The sequence below is a fragment of the Drosophila suzukii genome, unplaced genomic scaffold (assembly GCF_043229965.1).
Source record: "Drosophila suzukii unplaced genomic scaffold, CBGP_Dsuzu_IsoJpt1.0 scf_5, whole genome shotgun sequence".
NCBI classification, from domain to species: Eukaryota; Metazoa; Arthropoda; class Insecta; order Diptera; family Drosophilidae; genus Drosophila; species Drosophila suzukii.
The window spans coordinates 1,470,500-1,490,997 of NW_027255937.1; the positions used below are offsets into that span (position 1 = coordinate 1,470,500).

The following is a 20,498-nucleotide window of genomic DNA, read 5'->3' on the forward strand; positions in this document are numbered from 1 at the left end:
AATTCATCATCATCTGAAAACAATACACGGCCATCGAGATCCTCTTCATCTAACCTCGTCTAGGAAACTCTCACGGCGACGGCAAATTTCCCTCAAACGATCCACAGAATGAATGGTAACATTTAGCAATTCTTGCCTTATTTCTGGTCTCAAATTTCTCTTCAGAATATCGACCACTTTGAACTCCTCCAAAGGCACCTCCAATCCATCCATCATCTGCATAATTGCGTCGTGAAAGCTGTCGAAGTTTTCCTTCTCTTTTTGCTTGCGACCACGAATAGCTTCCCTAATGTCAACATCAGTATGGGTGTCTCTAAATTGCTTCCTAAAAGCTTGACAAAGCAGATCCAATCTCAGTACTGGAGATGTTTTATGTAACCGCCAATAAAAATCTCTGGCTTGGCCTTTAAAAAGCATGCTTGCATTACTGCATAGAAATCGGCTGAGGAACTTGTGAGATGGTTCCAAAGTCGCCTAGCTGGGGCAACCGAGCGGGTCGCAGGTTGCGGATAGCGGACGACCTCTCTCGAGGCCAACTGTGAATAAGCTGGTGGGATAAGTCAAACGGGTGTCTCTAAATTTCTTCCTAAAAGCTTGACAAAGCAGATCCCATCTCAGTACTGGAGATGTTTTATGTAACCGCCAATAAAAATCTCTGGCTTGGCCTTTAAAAAGCATGCTTGCATTACTGCATAGAAATCGGCTGAGGAACTTGTAAGATGGGTCCAAAGTCGCCTAGCTGGGGCAACCGAGCGGGTCGCAGGTTGCGGATAGCGGACGACCTCTCTCGAGGCCAACTGTGAATAAGCTGGTGGGATAAGTCAAACACGGAATCGCGGACGGAAACCCCAGTAAATAAACAGTCCCGGACAGCCAGCGGGTATTTTGCAACGAAGCAATACCGACGATGCGAGCTGTTCAGCCGCATCTAAAAAGTTGCTTTACACAAACCCACTCCCAACACAACACCTACCCAACTCCCCTCCCAAACAACATCTCACTCCGGGCCGGACTACGGTGTAATACGGACCGTGTCAAGAGTCAGCCTGGCTGGGGGCCCGGATCAAAACTAGCCCAGTCTCAAACGGTGTGCTCAGGGACATGGCGACCCCCTGTTATAACTATCGCCTTACCCGGGCATCGCAGATCTCTGCCCGGGCGGACTTTTCCCCTTCTCCGCAACTCGTGGGACCAAATTATGGAGCATATGAATAATACAGAAAACACAACAAAAAACACAGAGACGGGTACTTTTAAAAAACCCATGGATAAGATGAACACTGGTTCCACCTTCCATACCAGCACGGTCCAGAAAGGGCCGCATCCCAAACTGGGGATGATGGGTGGCAGAAAGCCAGCCGCAAACGCCTCCGCCACGTGCGCATCTGCGCCGAAAGCAGCGGTAGGCACTGCCAAGGCGCTCGGACCACCCGCTGGTGCTAAATAAACATACGCAGAAAGGCGGACTGCCGCCCAGACTCTGCGCTCACACACTAGGAGCACCGTTGCCACACCTTCGCCTAAATGGCTAAAGAAGGTAGAGTGGGCTAGGAAGGTGCTTCTAAACTACGGGCAGGAAAAGCCCACTCAAGAAGGGACTCAGGCGAAAAGGCAGCGATCCCTCGAACTACCCGGGCCATCGGCGAAGAGATCTAAGATCCAGCCATCGGTCTCTTTCGCCGAAATCACGAAGAACCGTGTACTACTCGGCCTGGTTGACAGGGGATATCCGGAGGGCAGGATCCCCAGGAACAAGTGGAGGGCAGTGGAGTCCCACCTTTCCCTCATTTGCCTGCGCATGGTACGAGAGAAGCCAGGCTGCATGGACGCGGGCTGGTACCAGGGCAACGTCAAGGTGGTGGCCTGCGACAGTCAGCGGTCGGCTGACATGTACGAGCATAAACAGGCGACGAGCAAGCTCGGCGAGGTATACGAAGGGGCGAACATCGTTGCGCTTGACTGGTGCGATGTCCCCAGTAGACCCCGAGCCAGGATCTGGCTTCCAGCAGCGATCAAGGCGCCGGAGGACATCCTCTTCATGTTGCAAGAATGCAACCCGCACCTCCCCACGAAGGACTGGAAAGTCGTCAAGGTGGAGGAGCATGAAGGGGATGTCAACCAGGCGGTTTTGGTGCTGAACAAGGAGTCAGTAGCTCCGATCGAGACTGCTCGAGGAGTGCTGAGCTTCGGGTTCAGTGCGATACACATCAAGGTGTATAAGGGCGACTCCAACGCCGCTAGCAGCTCTGCCGGCAACCCAGCCGAGTTGGAGGCACCTGGTGGGCCGGAGGACGGCTACTCTACCGATTCGTCGCTAAGCAGAGAGATGCGAGCGCTCGGACCGGCAATCGAGGACGTAGACCTCAGCGACACAGAGGAGGCCGACGTCACTGTGGTGGAGGTTGAAGCTGTAGATGTCATTAAGACTTCTACAAATAAACCTTCACCACAGTAAAGCAGCGTCTGCTGCACTTCTGCTTCGTCTGACAGAAGGCGGAGCCGACCTAGTCCTCGTACAGGAACCTTGGGTAGTAGGAGGCAAGGTTGCTGGACTAGGAACAAAGGAATACAAGCTTATGCTTGACCCCAAAGAAGGTAAAATTCGAACCTGCATATTAGCCAAAAGGCATCTTAGTATATTTCTACTTCGCAATTACAGCAACGGAGACAACACCGCAGTAAGCCTAGAGCTGCGGAGTGGCTCTATAAGGGTTCTATCGGCCTATTTGGCCCTTGAGAACGAAAAACCCCCAGATGCGCTGGTCTAGGACTAGCAGAGGAATGCGAAAAGCTCAAGAATGGATTGGTAATAGGCTGTGACGCCAACGCCCATCACACCCAGTGGGGTTGCCCAAACAACAACGACAGAGGTGAGTCTCTTTTTGATTTTATTCTAATTTCGAACCTATTCTTATGCAATAGGGGCAATGCCCCTACTTTCATAACTAAAGCTTGCCAAACGATCATAGATCTAACTTTGGTATCAGATTCACTCGTAGGCGCAGTCAAAAACTGGGCAGTCTCTGACGAGCACTCCTTTTCGGACCATAGATTCATAGAAACCGTATTGTCCCTTGATTCGCCTTGCCGGTCAGCTTCGCCAACCCCAGATGAGCGGACTGGCACAGGTACAAAGAAGTTCTGACAAATATCCTCCCGATGGAACCGTCAGAAAGCATCACAAACCCACAGGAGCTGGACGAAACAGTATACAAATTCACAGGGGCATGCAACACTGCCTTCAAAGTGGCATGCCCCACAGAGAAACCAAGAGGAAGGAAAAAACCCCCCTGGTGGACCCAACAACTATCTATCCTCAGAACCAACTGCAGATGCCTGTTTAACAGAGCAAAGGCGGGAATTGAGGACACTAATTGGCTGAACTACAACTATGAACTAGCCTCCTACAAAAAGGCCATTAGAAGAGCAAAACGAACGGCATGGCAGACCTTCTGCTCTGACATAGAAAAAACAACTGATGCCGCAAGGCTCAGGAAAATACTCTCTAAGACAGCCGCGCCTTTGGGCTATCTTCAAAAAGCAAATGGATCATGGTCAGACTCCAGTAAAGAGTCTTTGGACCTGCTCTTAGACGCTCACTTCCCGGGGAGCCAACAAGCAGGTCATCCTCCTGAAAGAGGAGCAGGAGAGGGAATCGAATTAGATCCACTCCTATCACACCGCAACATGAAATTCATAGTTCCATTCATAGTTTCAAACCATACAAATCGGCGGGACCGGGCGGGATAACACCGGCTCACATCCAACAAGCAGGACAAATAGCCATAAACTGGTTGAAAAAAATCTTCCAATCCATCCTGGCGGTAGGAGAACTACCAACAGCATGGCAAGAAACAAAGGTGGTTTTCATTCTCAAGAGAGGGAAGGCCACTCACACCACAGCAAAGGATTTTAGGCCAATAAGCCTAACATCATTCCTGCTCAAGAGCTTTGAAAGAATGATAAGCCTACGCATAAGGGCCACCGTAGACCCGACACAAATATCAGAAGCACAGCACGCTTACACCAAAGGTAAGTCAACCGAATCGGCGCTACACTTGGTGGTAAGCAGAATCGAGAAATCACTTAACATCAAGGAATACACACTGATCGCCTTCCTGGATATAGAGGGAGCCTTCAATAACGTGCTTTCCACTGCTATAACAGAATCTCTCACAGAACTAGGGGTTGAGCCGCCAATGGTGAGGCTAATCCATAAATTGCTGATAAGCAGAATGGTCACAGCCACACTAGGGACCTCAACTCAGACTAGACTAGTGAACAAGGAGGTGTACTATCACCCCTCTTGTGGAATATCGCAGTAAATAAACTACTGCGGATTCTGGAGGGAGGAGGTTGTAAGGTCGTGGCATACGCAGACGTCGTCGCCATCATCTTTAATGGAAAATATCCACAAACACTTTGCGATCTTATGACCGCTAAACTTAAAATACTATCGGAATGGACGATAGCGAACGGACTCGGGTAAATCCCTCGAAAACAGAACTTGTTCTACTTACAAATAGGTACAAATAGGTAAATCGATTCCGAAGATCACGGATCTATGCAAATCCATTGAATATAGTCACACACCCTTTGAGGCCCTGATTCCTGATAGAGAGGAATGGGAACAGGGCCGACCGGGCACGACGGACGCAATCTGTTTCTATACAGATGGCTCCAAATTAGAAGGACACGTCGGCGGAGGTGTATACTCCCAACAATTAGATATCAGGAAGTCATTCAGGCTCCCGGACCACTGTAGCGTCTTTCAGGCGGAGGTCCACTCTATAAAAGAAGCACTTACATGTTTAGGGAACTTTAGCCTCCAGAGAGGACACCTAAACATATATAGTGACAGCCAAGCGGCTATTAAGTCGATCTACTCGACAAACACCAACTCCCGTACAATAGCAGACTGTCGCAGATCTCTCCAAGAGATGGCGAATCAGTTTACTATCAGCCTAATATGGGTTCCGGGTCACCGGGACATCGTAGGCAACTACATAGCGGACGAATTAGCCAGGCAGGGCACCACCAAGCCTCTCCTCCCAGGAGAGGAAAATGTCGGTATGCCCATGGCTACTTGCAAGCTAAACATAAAAAACCACTTCAACACACTAGCCAACACTCATTGGCAAAACGCACCACAGTGTCGCATCTCTCACCAGACATGGCCTGTGATAAGCAACAAAAAAACCTCGGAGTTACTGAAACTCAGCCGCACAGAGTGTGGCATGTTGATTCGAGCTCTTACAGGCCACTGGCTTGTTGGCGCACATGCCGGCAGGCTAAAAGGCCCGCAAAATGATTTCTGCAGAAGCTGTAGGGATGAGGAAGAAGTGGAAACGGTAGAACACCTTCTCTGCTCCTGCCCAGCCCTATGCAGACTCAGACTGAAACACTTAAGAAGCCCCTTCATCGACGATCTTAAAGAAATATCGGTGATTAATCTCAAAAACATAAGTGCCTTTATAAAATCTTCCGGGTGGAAGACATGCTGATCAGCTTAACACAGGCTGAAACTACTAGAAACGGGACCCTAGAGAAGGAAAAGAACGAGATCATGCGGTATCACAATGGATCCATTAAGGTCTAAGTGTGTCGGACTATAGTCCGACAGCCGCCCTAACCTACCGCATAGAATAGTAAAATTCCCTTCAAGTGTCTGACGAGTGAGAGCTTCAACCCTGTATATAAAATTATCAACGCTGAGACCATCTTCATTTCCGCTAAATTGAATCTTCCAACCATTCAAGATGTGCGCAGCCTTATCTGGCCTTTGCGCTAAGTCAGAGACAAAACTTCGCTGCGATCCTGGTCCAGGACCGTGGCTGCCAGCAAAACCTAGATCAGTGTCTAAGTTTATTTCTGGAAATACACTAGGCGATGGTTGGCCACTGGCAGCAGGACCACCGCGTTGAGATAGCTGTTCACTAATCGGTTGTAATTGAGCTGCTATAGTTGACTGAATTAGCTGTCCCATTTCCCTTGATAACTGGGCCATTAACTCGCTTTGCATTCCTCGAACGGCCTCTGATATGGCATTTGTTAAAGATTCGGTTTGTCCTGCATTTGAATCCGACTGTTAGCGAGCCGACTGACTCAAGCCAGCTGTAGTTCCTGGACTATCCAAATTTGTTTTGCCCTGCGACCTGGTATTGGGCGTAGCCGGTTTCTCAAAGCAGACTGTACTACAGGTTGGACAAGTTGGTTTCTTTTTGGCATAAATTGCTATGCTTTGTGAAATTCGTGCGCGCATTTGGTTCTGAAAATTGTTGTACCTGTTAACGCCTTCCCACACAGCACGCATTCTGGTGGAAGCGCAACACTACTGTTTTCCTCCTCAGACATCTTTTAATACAAATATAAACGACTAAATAATAACTGAAATAAACAATAATGAGCTCTACACAAACAGATCCTAATAAGTGAAGAAAATGACTAAATAAATATGTTTAAAACTAGAATTTATTCTATGCAAATCAAATATCCAAACCATACACAATGATTTCTTATTTTCCTTTGACTCGGATTCCTATTTCAAGAGTTCAATGCCCTCAACCGCAAAACCAGCTGTTTCCTTGCTTTTCGCTCAGCTTTATTATAAGTGCATGTACACTAATGTATGTATAAGAACCGAACAAAAACACTGAGAACAAAAATAGTGCTCAACGAAAATCAAAATTAAAATCTCTCAAGAAAAGAATCGTTTGCCTCTAGCGTGACTAATTCCCATGCGAAAACCAAATTTAAGACGTCGACCAGGAAGGTGTTTAAAGAATTGGAAAAAAAACAAAGAGAAACAAGGAAGAACGCTATAGTCGAGTACCTCGACTATCAGATACCCGTTACTCAGCTAAAGGGACCAAAGGGAAATGGAGATATGCAAATCGAGATTTAAATACGCCACCTACCGTCGGTAGACAGATTCTAGCGTTATGGGCGTTAGAGTGGGCGTGGCAAAATTTTTTTTGGATCAATCGATAGGTATTGACGAGACCAATACATTTCAGTTAAAATTTTTTATCTAGCATGAAAACTGTGGCCGTCACAGGTTTGGGCGTTTGTGGGCGTTAGAGTGGGCGTGGCAATTTTTTTTCGAGTCACTCGATAGGTATTGATGAGAAGAATACACTTATGCTAAAATTTTTATTCTAGCATCAAAACTGTAGGAGCCACAGTTTTGGGCGGTTTGTGGGCGTTAGAGTGGGCGTGGCACTCTACTGAAACAAACTTGCGCATAGTTTCCGAGATCTCAGCGTTCATCCGGACAGACAGACGGACAGACGGACATGGCTAGATCGACTCGGCTAGTGTTCCTGATCAAGAATATATATACCGACCCCATGGTCGGAAACGCTTCCTTCTGCCTGTTACATACTTTCCGATGAATCTAGTATACCCTTTTACTCTACGAGTTTTCTTTTGATTCTTAGAAGCACGCTCACGCCACATAATAAAAAAAAAAAAAAGGATTTTGAAATCGCCACAAAATATATGTCAATAAAATATGTTTTTATATAAAATAAAAGCTCACCAATTTTCCAGCGGCATCCTCGAAGAAAGCGCTTTTTCCGAAGGCGGCTGAAAATGCTGCGAAAAGAATAAAGTCTTTGGGGACACAGGGGCTTTTTCAATTTTTCATTTTCTTTTTTTTTATAAAATCTTCTCTTTTAGATGGGGTAAGTTGCCATGCAATCTTTTTTTTTCTTTTTGATAATGGGAAATCAACACCGGAGTTTTGGCAGTTTGCCGAGGAGCTCAAACAATTTACCAATTCACATAATACACCTTAAAAGAACATATAACAAAAAAATATTACTTATAACTAACAAAAAAAAAAAAAAATTGAGCTCGGCTCTATTCCGCCTCTCTTCTTTTCGCTCTCTGTTTTCTTTTTTCACTTTTCTTTTTGCTTCACGCCAATATGTGAGGTTAAATGGTCTTTCGTTCTTTTTTTTCGCTTTTCCGCGATGGGTTTTTGAATCCCTTACGGGCACAATTTAATGGGGTTTTTTGACTATTTTTCCCCAGCTTAAAACAGAGTCGGCACCGGGTAAAATTATAACCTCGCAAAAAAAAAAGATTACACCCTTCTGTCGTCCAGCGATTTTATCGTGGTCCGCGCCGAATCGCACTCCAATGAGATCTTCTGGTGCACTCAGCTGGATGCGATCCAAGGTGTTCCCGCCGGTCGAATATCGTAACTTTTCTTCATTTGGTTTTTTTTTGGTTTTACAATCGCCGAACCCCTATAAATCACATAGAGTGCTGCTGATCGGACCCTTTGGATCTTGTTTATTTATTTTTAACTCACCCAAATCATAGGACTCGGCGGGAATGACATAATTCGGTGCCTTTTCCTTTTTAAAGTCTTCGCGAAATTAAACCACTTAAATTTTGGCGATGGTTTTCACGACTTAATCGGTGGAAGGTTGAAATGGAAAAAAACGCTAATGCCGCTTGCCAATGGCGGCAAACCCCTTAACAGCAGAAATGAAAACCGCTCTCAACAGAAAACAACTGACATTTCGCCCTGTTGACCTTATGCGCTTTCTCTTACCCCAATTCCTAGTTCGGCAACCGACCCACAACAAATCTCCCGTTGCATGATCAGTTCTACGATATAATAAGCCATCTGCAATCCTCAAATCTGGACATTTTTCACTGTTTGCACTAATTTTTTCCTGCAGTTCTATATATTCTCCAGACTTAAACGCTGAAGACTGCAAATCGACCATCAAACCGTGGCTAGCATCTATTGCTGCTAGTTCCTCCTCGTTTACACGTGATAAAGCATCGGGAACAACGTTAAGCCTACCACTTCGGTTCTCAATTTTAAAGTTAAAACCTTGTAGCTTTAGTGACCACCGCGCTAGACGACTATGCAGATCTGTTTGGGACATGAGCCATTTCAAGACGCATGATCCGTGATCACGGTGAATTCATGGCCTTCTATATAGGCCCGAAACCTTTTTATGCAAACAATGGCTGCCAAACATTCTTGTTCTGTCACCGAGTAATTTCTTTGGGCCTTATTCAACTTCTTAGAAACGAATGCGATAGGAAACTCATCGCCTTCGTCTGTTTTCTGAACAAGGACACCACCGACACCAGATTTACTTGCATCACACTGAACAAAGAAAGGTCTAGAGAAATCAGGGCTTCGAAGCACGGGCGCTGAGCAAAGCATGTCTTTTAGCGCTCGAAATGCTTTTAAGGATTTTGGCAAAGGAAAGTCCTTAATAGCCGAAATCTTTTCGGGGTCCGTGCGAACCTTCTCCAACAATATGGCCCAAGTACTTTACTGATTTCATGCAAAACTTGCTTTTGCCAACCTTAAGCGTTAAGCCCGCAGCACGTATTTGATCCGCAACCAAACTTAAAACCTTCATATGGCCTTCGAATGTATCCGATACCACCAACAGGTCATCCAGGTATACGAATACTTCATTTCTCAATGAGGCTGGAATCACTTTATCCATGAGCCGGGTCATTGTTTGGGAAGCATTAGTCAAACCGAAGGGCATTACTTTTTACTGGTAAAGTGGCTTCCCCGGAATGGTAAAAGCAGTCTTTTCGCGAGAACTTGGCTCCAAAGGAATTTGCCAAAAAGCGTCTTTTAAATCTAAGCTTGAAATGTAGATTGCTTTGGGAAGTCTACCTAATATACCATCAATCTGCGGAAGTGGATATGCATCTTTTTTCGTAGCTATGTTAACTTTTCTGCTATCAAGACAGAGTCTTACTTTGCCAGGCTTCTGCACTAATACCACCGGAGACGACCAAGGACTATCCGATTCTTCGATGACTCCGAGTTTAAGCATTCGCTCTATCTCAGCATACAACAATTTCTCAATGGCTGGGCATACCGGGAAATGCCGCTGTTTTACCGGCTTAGCATCTCCTGTGTCTAATGAATGAGAGATTAGCGTTGATTTTCCTAGTCCTGACACAGCAAATGAGGGAAACTTAGCAACTAATTTTCCCTAAACCGAATTCTGCTCGTCCGATAGCTCATGTGAATCTGACGCAATTTCGCTAATTTGCATTGCAGAAGGTAGCAGACCAAACTTGGACCAAAAGTCAATCCCTAAATAGAGGTCTTGGCTCAACGATGGTATTACATTGAGATCCAAGTCCTTGAAGACCCCCTTGTATTGGACTGGAGTACAAAAACGTCCAACGACTTCTTGTCTTTTACCATCAGCTGTACAAGCTGCTGTGGCAACTGGTTTAAATGGATGTTTGCTTTGAATTATTTGCTTTTCCAAATTTCCTCCTACCACACTAATGGCTGCCCCTGTATCCAAAAGTCCTATGATTATCCTATCTAAAAGTTGAACCTCTGCATATGGTCGCTTATCGTTTCCTTTAAACCGAATAGTATTTATTGTTTTGACCGATTTGAAATAAGATCGCATACGATTTGTGTGTCTTGCTTTGGATCTGCATGGAACCTTAGAAATATTATCCAGGAACTGCTGCTTAGCAAGTTGAGGCCAAAAACTCGGCTGAATTCCTTTCTCGCCTGAAATATTAATGTTGCTTTGTTTGAAAATTGACGATGACGATTCTAGTGGCTCAGCTCTGTGTTCGTGGCTTTGTTTTTCTGAGCACCCAGTTTATGACGATACTGTGTGCCCTGTTTTATGTTTTTTTTGACAACGAGCACAGTGAGTTTTTAAGATATTTTTGGCCCCACAGCCCCAACAGAAAATACGTTTCTTTTCGCGGCAATCTTGGTGGCGATGACCCTCTTTATGACAGTTCCAGCAAATTAAAGCCAGTGCGCCAACTTCGAATTCATCATCATCGGAAAACATTACACGCCCAAAGAGATCCTCTTCTTCTACCAGCTCAGCCACCTGTCTCCGAAAAGGACCTACCTTTTGGTAACCTTGATTTTTCCTAACCTCGTCTAGGAAACTCTCACGGCGACGGAAAATTTCACTCAAACGATCCACAGAATGAATGGTTACATTTAGCAATTCTTGCCTTATTTCTGGTCTCAAATTTCTCTTCAGAATGTCGACCACTGTGAACTCCTCCAAAGGAACCTCCAATCTATCCATCATCTGCATAATTGCGTCGTGAAAGCTGTCAAAGTTCTCCTTCTCTTTTTGCTTGCGATCACGAATAGCTTTCCTAATGTCAACATCAGTACGGGTGTCTCTAAATTGCTTCCAAAAAGCTTGACAAAGCAGATCCCATCTCAGTACTGGAGATGTTTTATGGAACCGCCAATAAAAATCTCTGGCTTTGCCTTCAAAAAGCATGATTGCATTACTGTCAATACCTATCGATTGATCCGAAAAAAATTTGCCACGCCCTCTCTAACGCCCATAACGCTTAAATCTGTCTACCGCCGGTAGGTGGCGCATTTAAATCTCGCTCTGCTGTTTGCATATCTCCATTTAGCTGAGTAACGGGTATCTGATAGTCGAGGTATTCGACTATAGCGTTCTTCCTTGTTTTAACTCGAAATACAAGGTCAGAAATTTATTTTGTAGCATAATAATATTCATTTATTTTGGTATTACAAACATGTTTTATTATGTTATTTAATCTTTTTCATTCTTTTTTCTACATTATCGTATGATGAGTGCTTCCTTTTTGTAATCCGAAATTCGATGGCATACACAAGTATCCACTCTCTCAGTGGCTGCATCATTGCTCCATATGCAGGTGGCCATATGATACCCATGAATAGATGTTTTCATATAACCTCCATCACATTCAAAGAGTTTTGATTGTATGAACTGGAGCCGTACATAGTGTGCATTTAGCTGAATTCCGTCAAATAACTGAATCCATTTTGTCTACCTAAGTCAACAATCTCGTCTTACACTTTTATATATGCTTACAAAATTTATAAGGAAATTTTATATAGGTTTTCATCTTCATCTATTAGCGCAATAAAAGGGACACAAGATCATGGGCCTCACGCCAACGACCTAACGGCTGACTGCTAGCTCTATTACGTCCCATAACAGGGGTTGAAATCACGACCGCGCAACAACTCGCAAGTAGCCGACATATCTCAGTCAAGGAAATATTTTTCATTCTCCGTACCTGTAATATTAACTCGAAAGTTTATTTTGTAGCATAGTAATTCATTTTTCATTTATTTTGGAATTGCGAGCATGTTTTGTTATATATTGAAATAAGTTTTCTGACTTCGTTCCGGCGATTTGCTTAGAAGAGGCAGGCGCACGTTTCCGACGTCAATTCAGGATTACAAAATGTAAAGTGTTCACCACAATTCGTAGTTTTGAGATCATGTCCACCTCGATTCATGAACATGGTTTTTGTATTTTGAAGGTATTGAAAATGTTGACCAATTATTGTCCTTTAAATTTTTCAATAAATTGGTCAATTTTCTCATAAAATTTCATATTGTTAATTTTGTTTTCTTGTAGGTCCTTACACATCTAGTCTCAACTTTAAAATGATGTATACAAATTATTTTATTGTTTTGGAGCTACTTTTAAAAAATATCAAAATAATGTATGCACTGCTAACAGCACAAACCCCGCCCTAAAGGTGTGTTTCACAATAGGAAAACCGGTTTCCTTTAAACCTGTTTAATGGCGGACATGTTATTATTATCAAAGAAACCTTGAACATCAATCGAAACAGTATCTTTCAACATTTTTCTATTGTTAAATAACTCGTTGTACTAGTCCGTTTAATGGGTTATATTCAACTAAACGGTCATGTATGAGGAGACAGTAAGCTTGGGTATGTTCATGACTTTGTGTCTTCAGTTCTATTGAAATTCTCACATCAATAGGACCAGTTTTCACTGATTCGTTTTGAAATGAAAGATAGACCACAATAATAGGGGCCTTCAATTTAAATTTATTTGGGGTCAAAAATGATTGTGATTCACGATTATAATAACTAGATTGAAATCTTGTATACATTTCATATAGGTGAGCATTCTGATTCTTACTTAAATCAACATTCAGTTTATCATATGGATATGATTCAGAATTCAAATGAACTTTCATTTCCATTTAGTGTAAATCCAATTATTATAAATCTTGATTTTTTAGCGGTTAGCCGACAATTTCACATTCCAGCTGTGTTGACTCCCATACCCCAATTTGGGGTTAACATATGAATCCCAACTCCGGAATGCAATTGGTAGGCTTACACCACTCTTAATAATATCGTTCATCTTATTTTTTTCAAAATCGCTCGGAGTTACATGGGAAATTTTCTAGGCTAAATTCGTCATTTCCAGCTTAAAAGTTTGTTCATTTCTGATGTTCTTGAACGGTTGCAGTCTTTAATAACCTCTCATCATTAGGCGCATAATGCCATCTCTATCCTATGTAGCAGAATAACGACATACATATATATATCTACTTTTTCGATTCTGGCAACGCTGCTACGACGGCGTCTTTTTGTGAAATTCAGATCAGTATCAAATAGGCTTCGAAACCGTCAAGAATAAAATTACATACAGTCCACACATACAAGTCGTTTATATTTCTAACCATATTGCTGGTCCTTCGAGCCGGATTCTTAGACAGTTTTGAAGTGCTTTGATTCTCAATTGTAATTGTTTGCAATGGAACAATTAAAATCATTAGTGAAGAGCCGTGCCAGACTCAAGGCCAACATCACATCACACGTGTCTTGGCATGGGCTGAACAAACGGAGATTGCTACACACACAGAGATCGTCACACGGATAGATCTTCTCAATGAATTTTGGAAGGAGTTCAACCAGTTCAGCGATTGCATTGCGCTTCACGAGGAAGTGGAAGGCTATGTAGATCCGGAGATTGACAATACGGTCTACGAAGCAAAGTACCTAAGGGCAAACGCTATTCTCAAGGAAAGGAGTAATGATCTACAACCGGGGACATCTACAAGTGGTGCAAGTGGCAGCAACGGGCTACACTCGAACAACGACGCAATCTTGAACTTGCTGCAACAAAACCAACAACTATTTGAGCGACTTGCTGTAAGTCAGAGCACACCGAACACGCCTGATCATGTTGGTGATGACGTCACATTAGCGAAATCTCGGAACTCGGTACTCACGGCCAATTCAAATCTGAGCGAATTGCCTAAAATTCAAATCAAACGGTTCTCGGGCAACTACACTGAGTGGCCATCCTTTCAAGACATATATGAAAGCACAATTCATAACAAACAGCATTTGTCCAACACCCAGAAGTTCCATCACTTAAAAACACTACTCGTTGATGAGGCTGCCAACTTGGTTCGACACTTGGCAGTTACGGACACGGCTTACAACACTGCATGGGAACGTCTTAAGGAAAGACACAATCGTCCACGGCACATTGTAAACTCGTTTTTGGAACAGTTTATGAGCCTGCCAGCAACTACAAAGATCGATGCAACTGTTTTACGGAAGGTTTCGGACGGAGCAAACGAAATCGTTCGTGGATTGGATGCGGTGAATCAGACGGGACGCGATTGTTGGATCATTTATCTAGCCATAGAGAAACTTGACGCTGACACACGGCGCAGGTGGATTGAGCGCAGTATGGAGACAGATTCACCCACTCTAGAGGAATTCTTCAAGTTTCTCGATTCTCGATGCGAGGAACTGGAGCTAAGCAAAAGGGAGCTTGCGACTGGAAGCAAGACAACAACACATCCTGAAAAACCAAAACGGATCACACAATCGATGGTTGCGGTTGAAAGTAGTGGCTGCACCAAATGTAGATCTACAGAACATACTGTATACGGCTGTCAGCAGTTTCTGGATATGTCTGGACTGCAGAGGCGATCATTTGTGAAGGAGAAATCACTATGCTACAACTGCTTGCGACCTGGTCATGGGGTCAACAGGTGCAAGTCAACATACAAGTGCAGGAAATGCAAAGGAAATCATCACTTCCTTCTTCACGTCCAACCGAATCCACAGGCTAGTGGGAAACTTGCCCAGATAGCGGAGGGGGACGAGCAAAACTTAAGCGCGTCTAACACAAACTCAGTGACACTCAGTCATTTGGCCCAAGGAGCGGGCACCCAAAAGGTTGTATGTGCACAAGGCACTGCAAAATCTACACATCAAACGGAATTCAAACGAAGCATATTACCAACTGCTATGGTGTATGTTAAAAACGCAAAAGGTGACCACGTAACATGCCGTCTTCTATTGGACACAGGATCAGAGCTGTCTTATGTATCCGAGCGTTGCATCCAAGCTCTCGGATTGACACGGTCGGCATCACGCATTTTGGTTACGGGAATCTCTTCCGTAAAAGCAGACACGACAAGGGGATGCAGCACGCTGCAAATCAAGTCTCGCATATCCGATGATCGTTTGGTTGTCTATGCCCACGTGCTAGGCAGAATCACCTCATCTCTGGAACGCCAAAATATCGACGCATCGACACTCGAGGTTTTTAAGGATCTGCAGCTGGCGGATACACATTTCAACGCAAACATACCAGTAGATATACTATTGGGAAGCGAACACGTATGGTCAGTGTTCACAGGACGAAAGATGTTCGACAACAAGGGTAATCTTATCGCTATTTCCTCGGTATTCGGATGGGTACTCACTTCACTCATCACATCGAACGCAAGCAACGCTATTGCACTAACCACAACAATGGATATCGACAACATGCTTCAGAAGTTTTGGGAACTGGAGAACGTTCAAAGCAACACAAAATTGGAACCGGAAGACGACCAGGTTGAGAAGCACTTTCTCGCCACCCACAGTCGCGATCAAAACGGGAAGTATATCGTTGAACTTCCATTCAACACGGAAAGTCCTGAATTCGGAGAAACTCTACATGGAGCTCTCAAACGTTTTAAATCGGTGGAGCGACGACTACAACAAAACGAGCAGCTGCGGACAAAGTACATATACTTTATGCGAGAGTATATCAACCTGGGACACTTGCGTGAGGTGTCGCCAGAGGAAATCGCTACTGGGAATCACTTCTTTCTTCCCCACCACCCAGTGCTAGGCCGAAAACTGCGAGTGGTCTTTGATGGATCCTTTCGCGACGCTAATGGTAAGGCCTTAAATGACACTCTTTTCACAAGGCCCAGTATCCAATGCGATCTATTTGCTGTGTGCCTACGCTTTCGAATGTACAAGTTCGCATTCTCAGCGGACATCGTTAAAATGTTCCGCCAAGTATGGGTAAACGAAAAGCACAGAAACTATCAGAAGATCGTTTGGAGAGAGGATCCATCCGATCCGATCAAGCATTTCCAATTGTGCACTGTAACCTACGGAACGTCATGTGCACCATTCCTGGCGGTGCGAGTCCTGGAACAACTCGCCGTGGATCATCAAGACGAATACCCGAATGCTTCAAAAATCCTACTGAAGGATTTTTATGTAGATGATGTTCTTACTGGATCAAACAATGAGATTGAACTACGTCGAAACCGAGACGAGTTAATTCAGCTGATGTCGTGCGCAAATCTGGAACTCGGGAAATGGGTATCCAATACCTCATTCATACAAAAGGATGATACCAACGCACAATCGTCGCCAGTTAAGGTTCTCGGACTATACTGGGATCCTGGAAAAGACACTCTAAGGTACAAGGATAACGTTCCAGGATATTTGATCCTCTCGGACTCTTGGCACCCATTGTAATCCAATTTAAGATTATTTTCCAAAAACTCTGGCTCTTAAACTTGGATTGGGATGACCCGCTTCCAACTAAACTAGCGGACAACTCGCTGAAGTGGAGAGCAGATCTAGACACTCTACAAAAATTCCAATTACCACGCTTCGTTGCCAACGACGCAGACAATATCGAACTTCACGGATTTTCGGATGCCTCAACCAAGGAGTATGCTGCTGTGGTGTACAGCAGAGTTCCAATGGTGAAGACAAGGGTGACGCCACTGAAACAACAATCTTTGCCACGCCTGGAGCTTTGCGCAGCACTTCTTCTAAGCCAACTCATTCGTTCGATCTCTTCTGGATTACGCCACAAGAACATAACTGTTTTTGCTTGGTCCGACTCTTCAATAGTGCTCTCCTGGTTATCCTATGCACCAGCCAAACTAAAGACCTTTGTTGGAAACAGAACCTTGGAAATCCTTGACACTTCCTAGGAAGGCCTGGCGGCACGTAGACTCCAAATCAAACCCAGCTGACTGTGCTTCCAGGGGTCTGATGGCTGCTGACCTCATCGACTTTCATTTGTGGTGGAATGGACCTTTGTGGCTTCGGGACAAGGATCAATACCTGGTAAAGTTGAGCGATTCACGTTTTGGTTTATCTCTTTCAGACAAACGCATTCAAGGTGAAGTCAAGTCCAACTGTTTGGCTACAGTGGCTGTTGCAACTCAGGTTCATCCACTCGATGAGCTGATCGCACGAGTTTCTTCTTGGCTCAAGCTCGTTCACATTGTCGCCTATGTGAAGCGATTCATTCAACGCACACAAAACCCGTCCTGCGATAGCTCTTACATTCGAAGAGATTAAGGCAGCAAGAATCATTTGTATAAAACGCGCGCAGCACTGTTTCCACGAGGACTATCAATTGCTCCTTGCCAAGAAAGATCTTTGATGGATCCTTTCGCGACGCTAATGGTAAGGCCTTAAATGACACTCTTTTCACAGGGCCCAGTATCCAATGCGATCTATTTGCTGTGTGCCTACGCTTTCGAATGTACAAGTTCGCATTCTCAGCGGACATCGTTAAAATGTTCCGCCAAGTATGGGTAAACGAAAAGCACAGAAACTATCAGAAGATCGTTTGGAGAGAGGATCCATCCGATCCGATCAAGCATTTCCAATTGTGCACTGTAACCTACGGAACGTCATGTGCACCATTCCTGGCGGTGCGAGTCCTGGAACAACTCGCCGTGGATCATCAAGACGAATACCCGAATGCTTCAAAAATCCTACTGGAGGATTTTTATGTAGATGATGTTCTTACTGGATCAAACAATGAGATTGAACTACGTCGAAACCGAGACGAGTTAATTCAGCTGATGTCGTGCGCAAATCTGGAACTCGGGAAATGGGTATCCAATACCTCATTCATACAAAAGGATGATACCAACGCACAATCGTCGCCAGTTAAGGTTCTCGGACTATACTGGGATCCTGGAAAAGACACTCTAAGGTACAAGGATAACGTTCCAGGATATTTGATCCTCTCGGACTCTTGGCACCCATTGTAATCCAATTTAAGATTATTTTCCAAAAACTCTGGCTCTTAAACTTGGATTGGGATGACCCGCTTCCAACTAAACTAAACTTCCAACATCTCTATCCTATGTAGCAGAATAACGACATACATATATATATCTACTTTTTCGATTCTGGCAACGCTGCTACGACGGCGTCTTTTTGTGAAATTCAGATCAGTATCAAATAGGCTTCGAAGCCGTCAAGAATAAAATTACATACAGTCCACACATCCAAGTCGTTTATATTTCTAACCATCTGATTTGTTCAAACACATCATCAAGATTCTTAGTTAGCATCAACACTAGTTCATGTTTACATTTTAACAAAACTTTTTTATAATCCTCAGCAAATCTCAAAAAATTTTTTATTGGAACAGAAAAGTTGAAGTGGGGTCCCGCAGAAATTTCGTCTCCACTGCTCCTTCCAGAATTTAATAGATTTTGACTTTGATGAATATCCAGAGATATAACATATTTTAGGTTAGTAGTCATATTGACATGGACTTGTCTAGTCTTGAGTAGTTGGGAAAGACGGGTTCTTGGACAATTCGCATATTAATGGCCCCCGGCCCCCCCTCCCCACCTCATTAACATATGCGGGTTCTAGGACAATTAGCATAATCCAATAAATTAACTGATTTTAATGGGCTTTGAGTCATAAAAACGTCACGATCATGTCCATTAGGAGTATACTTAATTGCCCCGATCGCCCCCACATCCCCATGTGACAATATTGATCATGTATCCTTCCCCTCATTATGTGCAATTAATAGTCAGGTGAAAAAGGTGCACGTGAGAAAGGTCGCACAACCATAGTATCCAAGGTTGTTATCTTAGAGGAACATATCCGATCATGTTGGGGAAAGATGTGATCACGTGAGGCAAAAGGCTCATTATCATAGGTGTTGCTGTGCACGTGTGAAAGGTCGCACACCCAAAGATGGTTATCTTAGAGGAACATGTCCTATCATGTTGGGGAATAATGTTTCCTATGATTGTAAAACTAATTTAGAAATCAAAAGAATCCCAATAAAATAAATCTCACAAGTTAATGATTCTCGTATGTGGAATATTTTCAAATACACGTGTAGGGTATTACAAATTAAAATGTTTATTTCGGGTATAGTTAAGTAAATTAAAGAAACAAAGGTATTTTTTTTAAACTCCACGACTTTCGCACTCTGTGAATGACACGACTTCCTCTGACGAAATATCCACATCAACTGACTTGCTTACATTTATAAGGCGTAATTTTTAATGAAAGAGGGTGATGGATATAGATCACTTTGATGAAAAAGGATAGGAACTCTTTTGCGTTTTTGGCTGATGAAGAATGCTTGAGGTTGCGGAACTCTGAACAGTGTGTCCCCATATGAAATTAAATAGGTTGCTGTAAATCCCTCAATGTATCCATATCCCACAATCGGCTATCCTGAATCTTCATTCGCCCCTGAATGAACCCCATTTTTTCATATATTCGGCTGCTGTCTTAGCAATATTTGGTCCCTCCTGATTGCCTTCTTTCTTTACTTCATAGCGCCCGTGATTAAGTTTTTTAGTTACTTTGTATGGGCCGAAAAATTTTGGACGGAGTTTCATTCCAGTTCCATACTGTGTTCTTTTATGGCGACCAATTCACCTACCGCATATGCAGTTTCTACCTTCCTTTTTTCGTTAAAACTCTTTCTGTTTTCTTGCTGGACTTTTTCTATATTTTGCTTAGCTTTCTTTCGTATCTCTTCACGTTCGTCATTTAGTTCTTCTATTTCTAAGTTTTCAAAAAGTTTCGAGAATTCGTCGTCACTCTTTCTCATATTCAATCCGGTCAAGACTTGGAACGGACTGTACTTAGTTGTTCGAGGTGGAGTGTTGTTAATTATCTGCTGAACTCTATCTACGTGACAATACCAATTCAGAGGGTTTTCCTGGCACATTTTGCTGAGCATCGGGATGACAATTTTGTGAACTCTTTCCACTTGGCCGTTACCTCTGGGTACGCCTGTGGTAATGTGTAGAAGCTGGATTCCTTCACGGTTGCAGTACTCGTTAAAGAGTCCTGAAGTAAAAGCGGTGACCCTGTCAGTAACTATTCGGCGAGGATTTCCAAAAACTGATGCTTGCTTTTCCAGTTTTTCTAAGACTTTTTCGGTTCTAGTCGACTTTGTTGGATAAAGCCAAACAAACTTGAAAAATCCATCCACGACAGTTAAAATGTAGTAATAGCGTTTCTTCGTGTCGGTGAGGGGTCCAACGTGGTCGATGTGATAGGTTCCGAGAGCTTCCTGAGCCTTGTCAATGGGACTGAGTAACCCTTCCTTTTTTCCACGC

At 43.8% G+C, this 20,498-nt stretch overlaps 1 protein-coding gene across 1 annotated transcript; it reads left to right on the forward strand.

The window, feature by feature from the left end:
* The first annotated feature begins 12,722 nt into the window (after positions 1-12,722).
* LOC139354967 (uncharacterized) lies at positions 12,723-16,617 on the forward strand. Its single transcript, XM_070999242.1, has 2 exons — positions 12,723-12,747; positions 13,694-16,617. The coding sequence occupies exons 1-2, from the start codon at positions 12,723-12,725 to the stop codon at positions 16,615-16,617; spliced, it is 2,949 nt and encodes a 982-aa protein (XP_070855343.1).
* Positions 16,618-20,498: the final 3,881 nt, after the last annotated feature.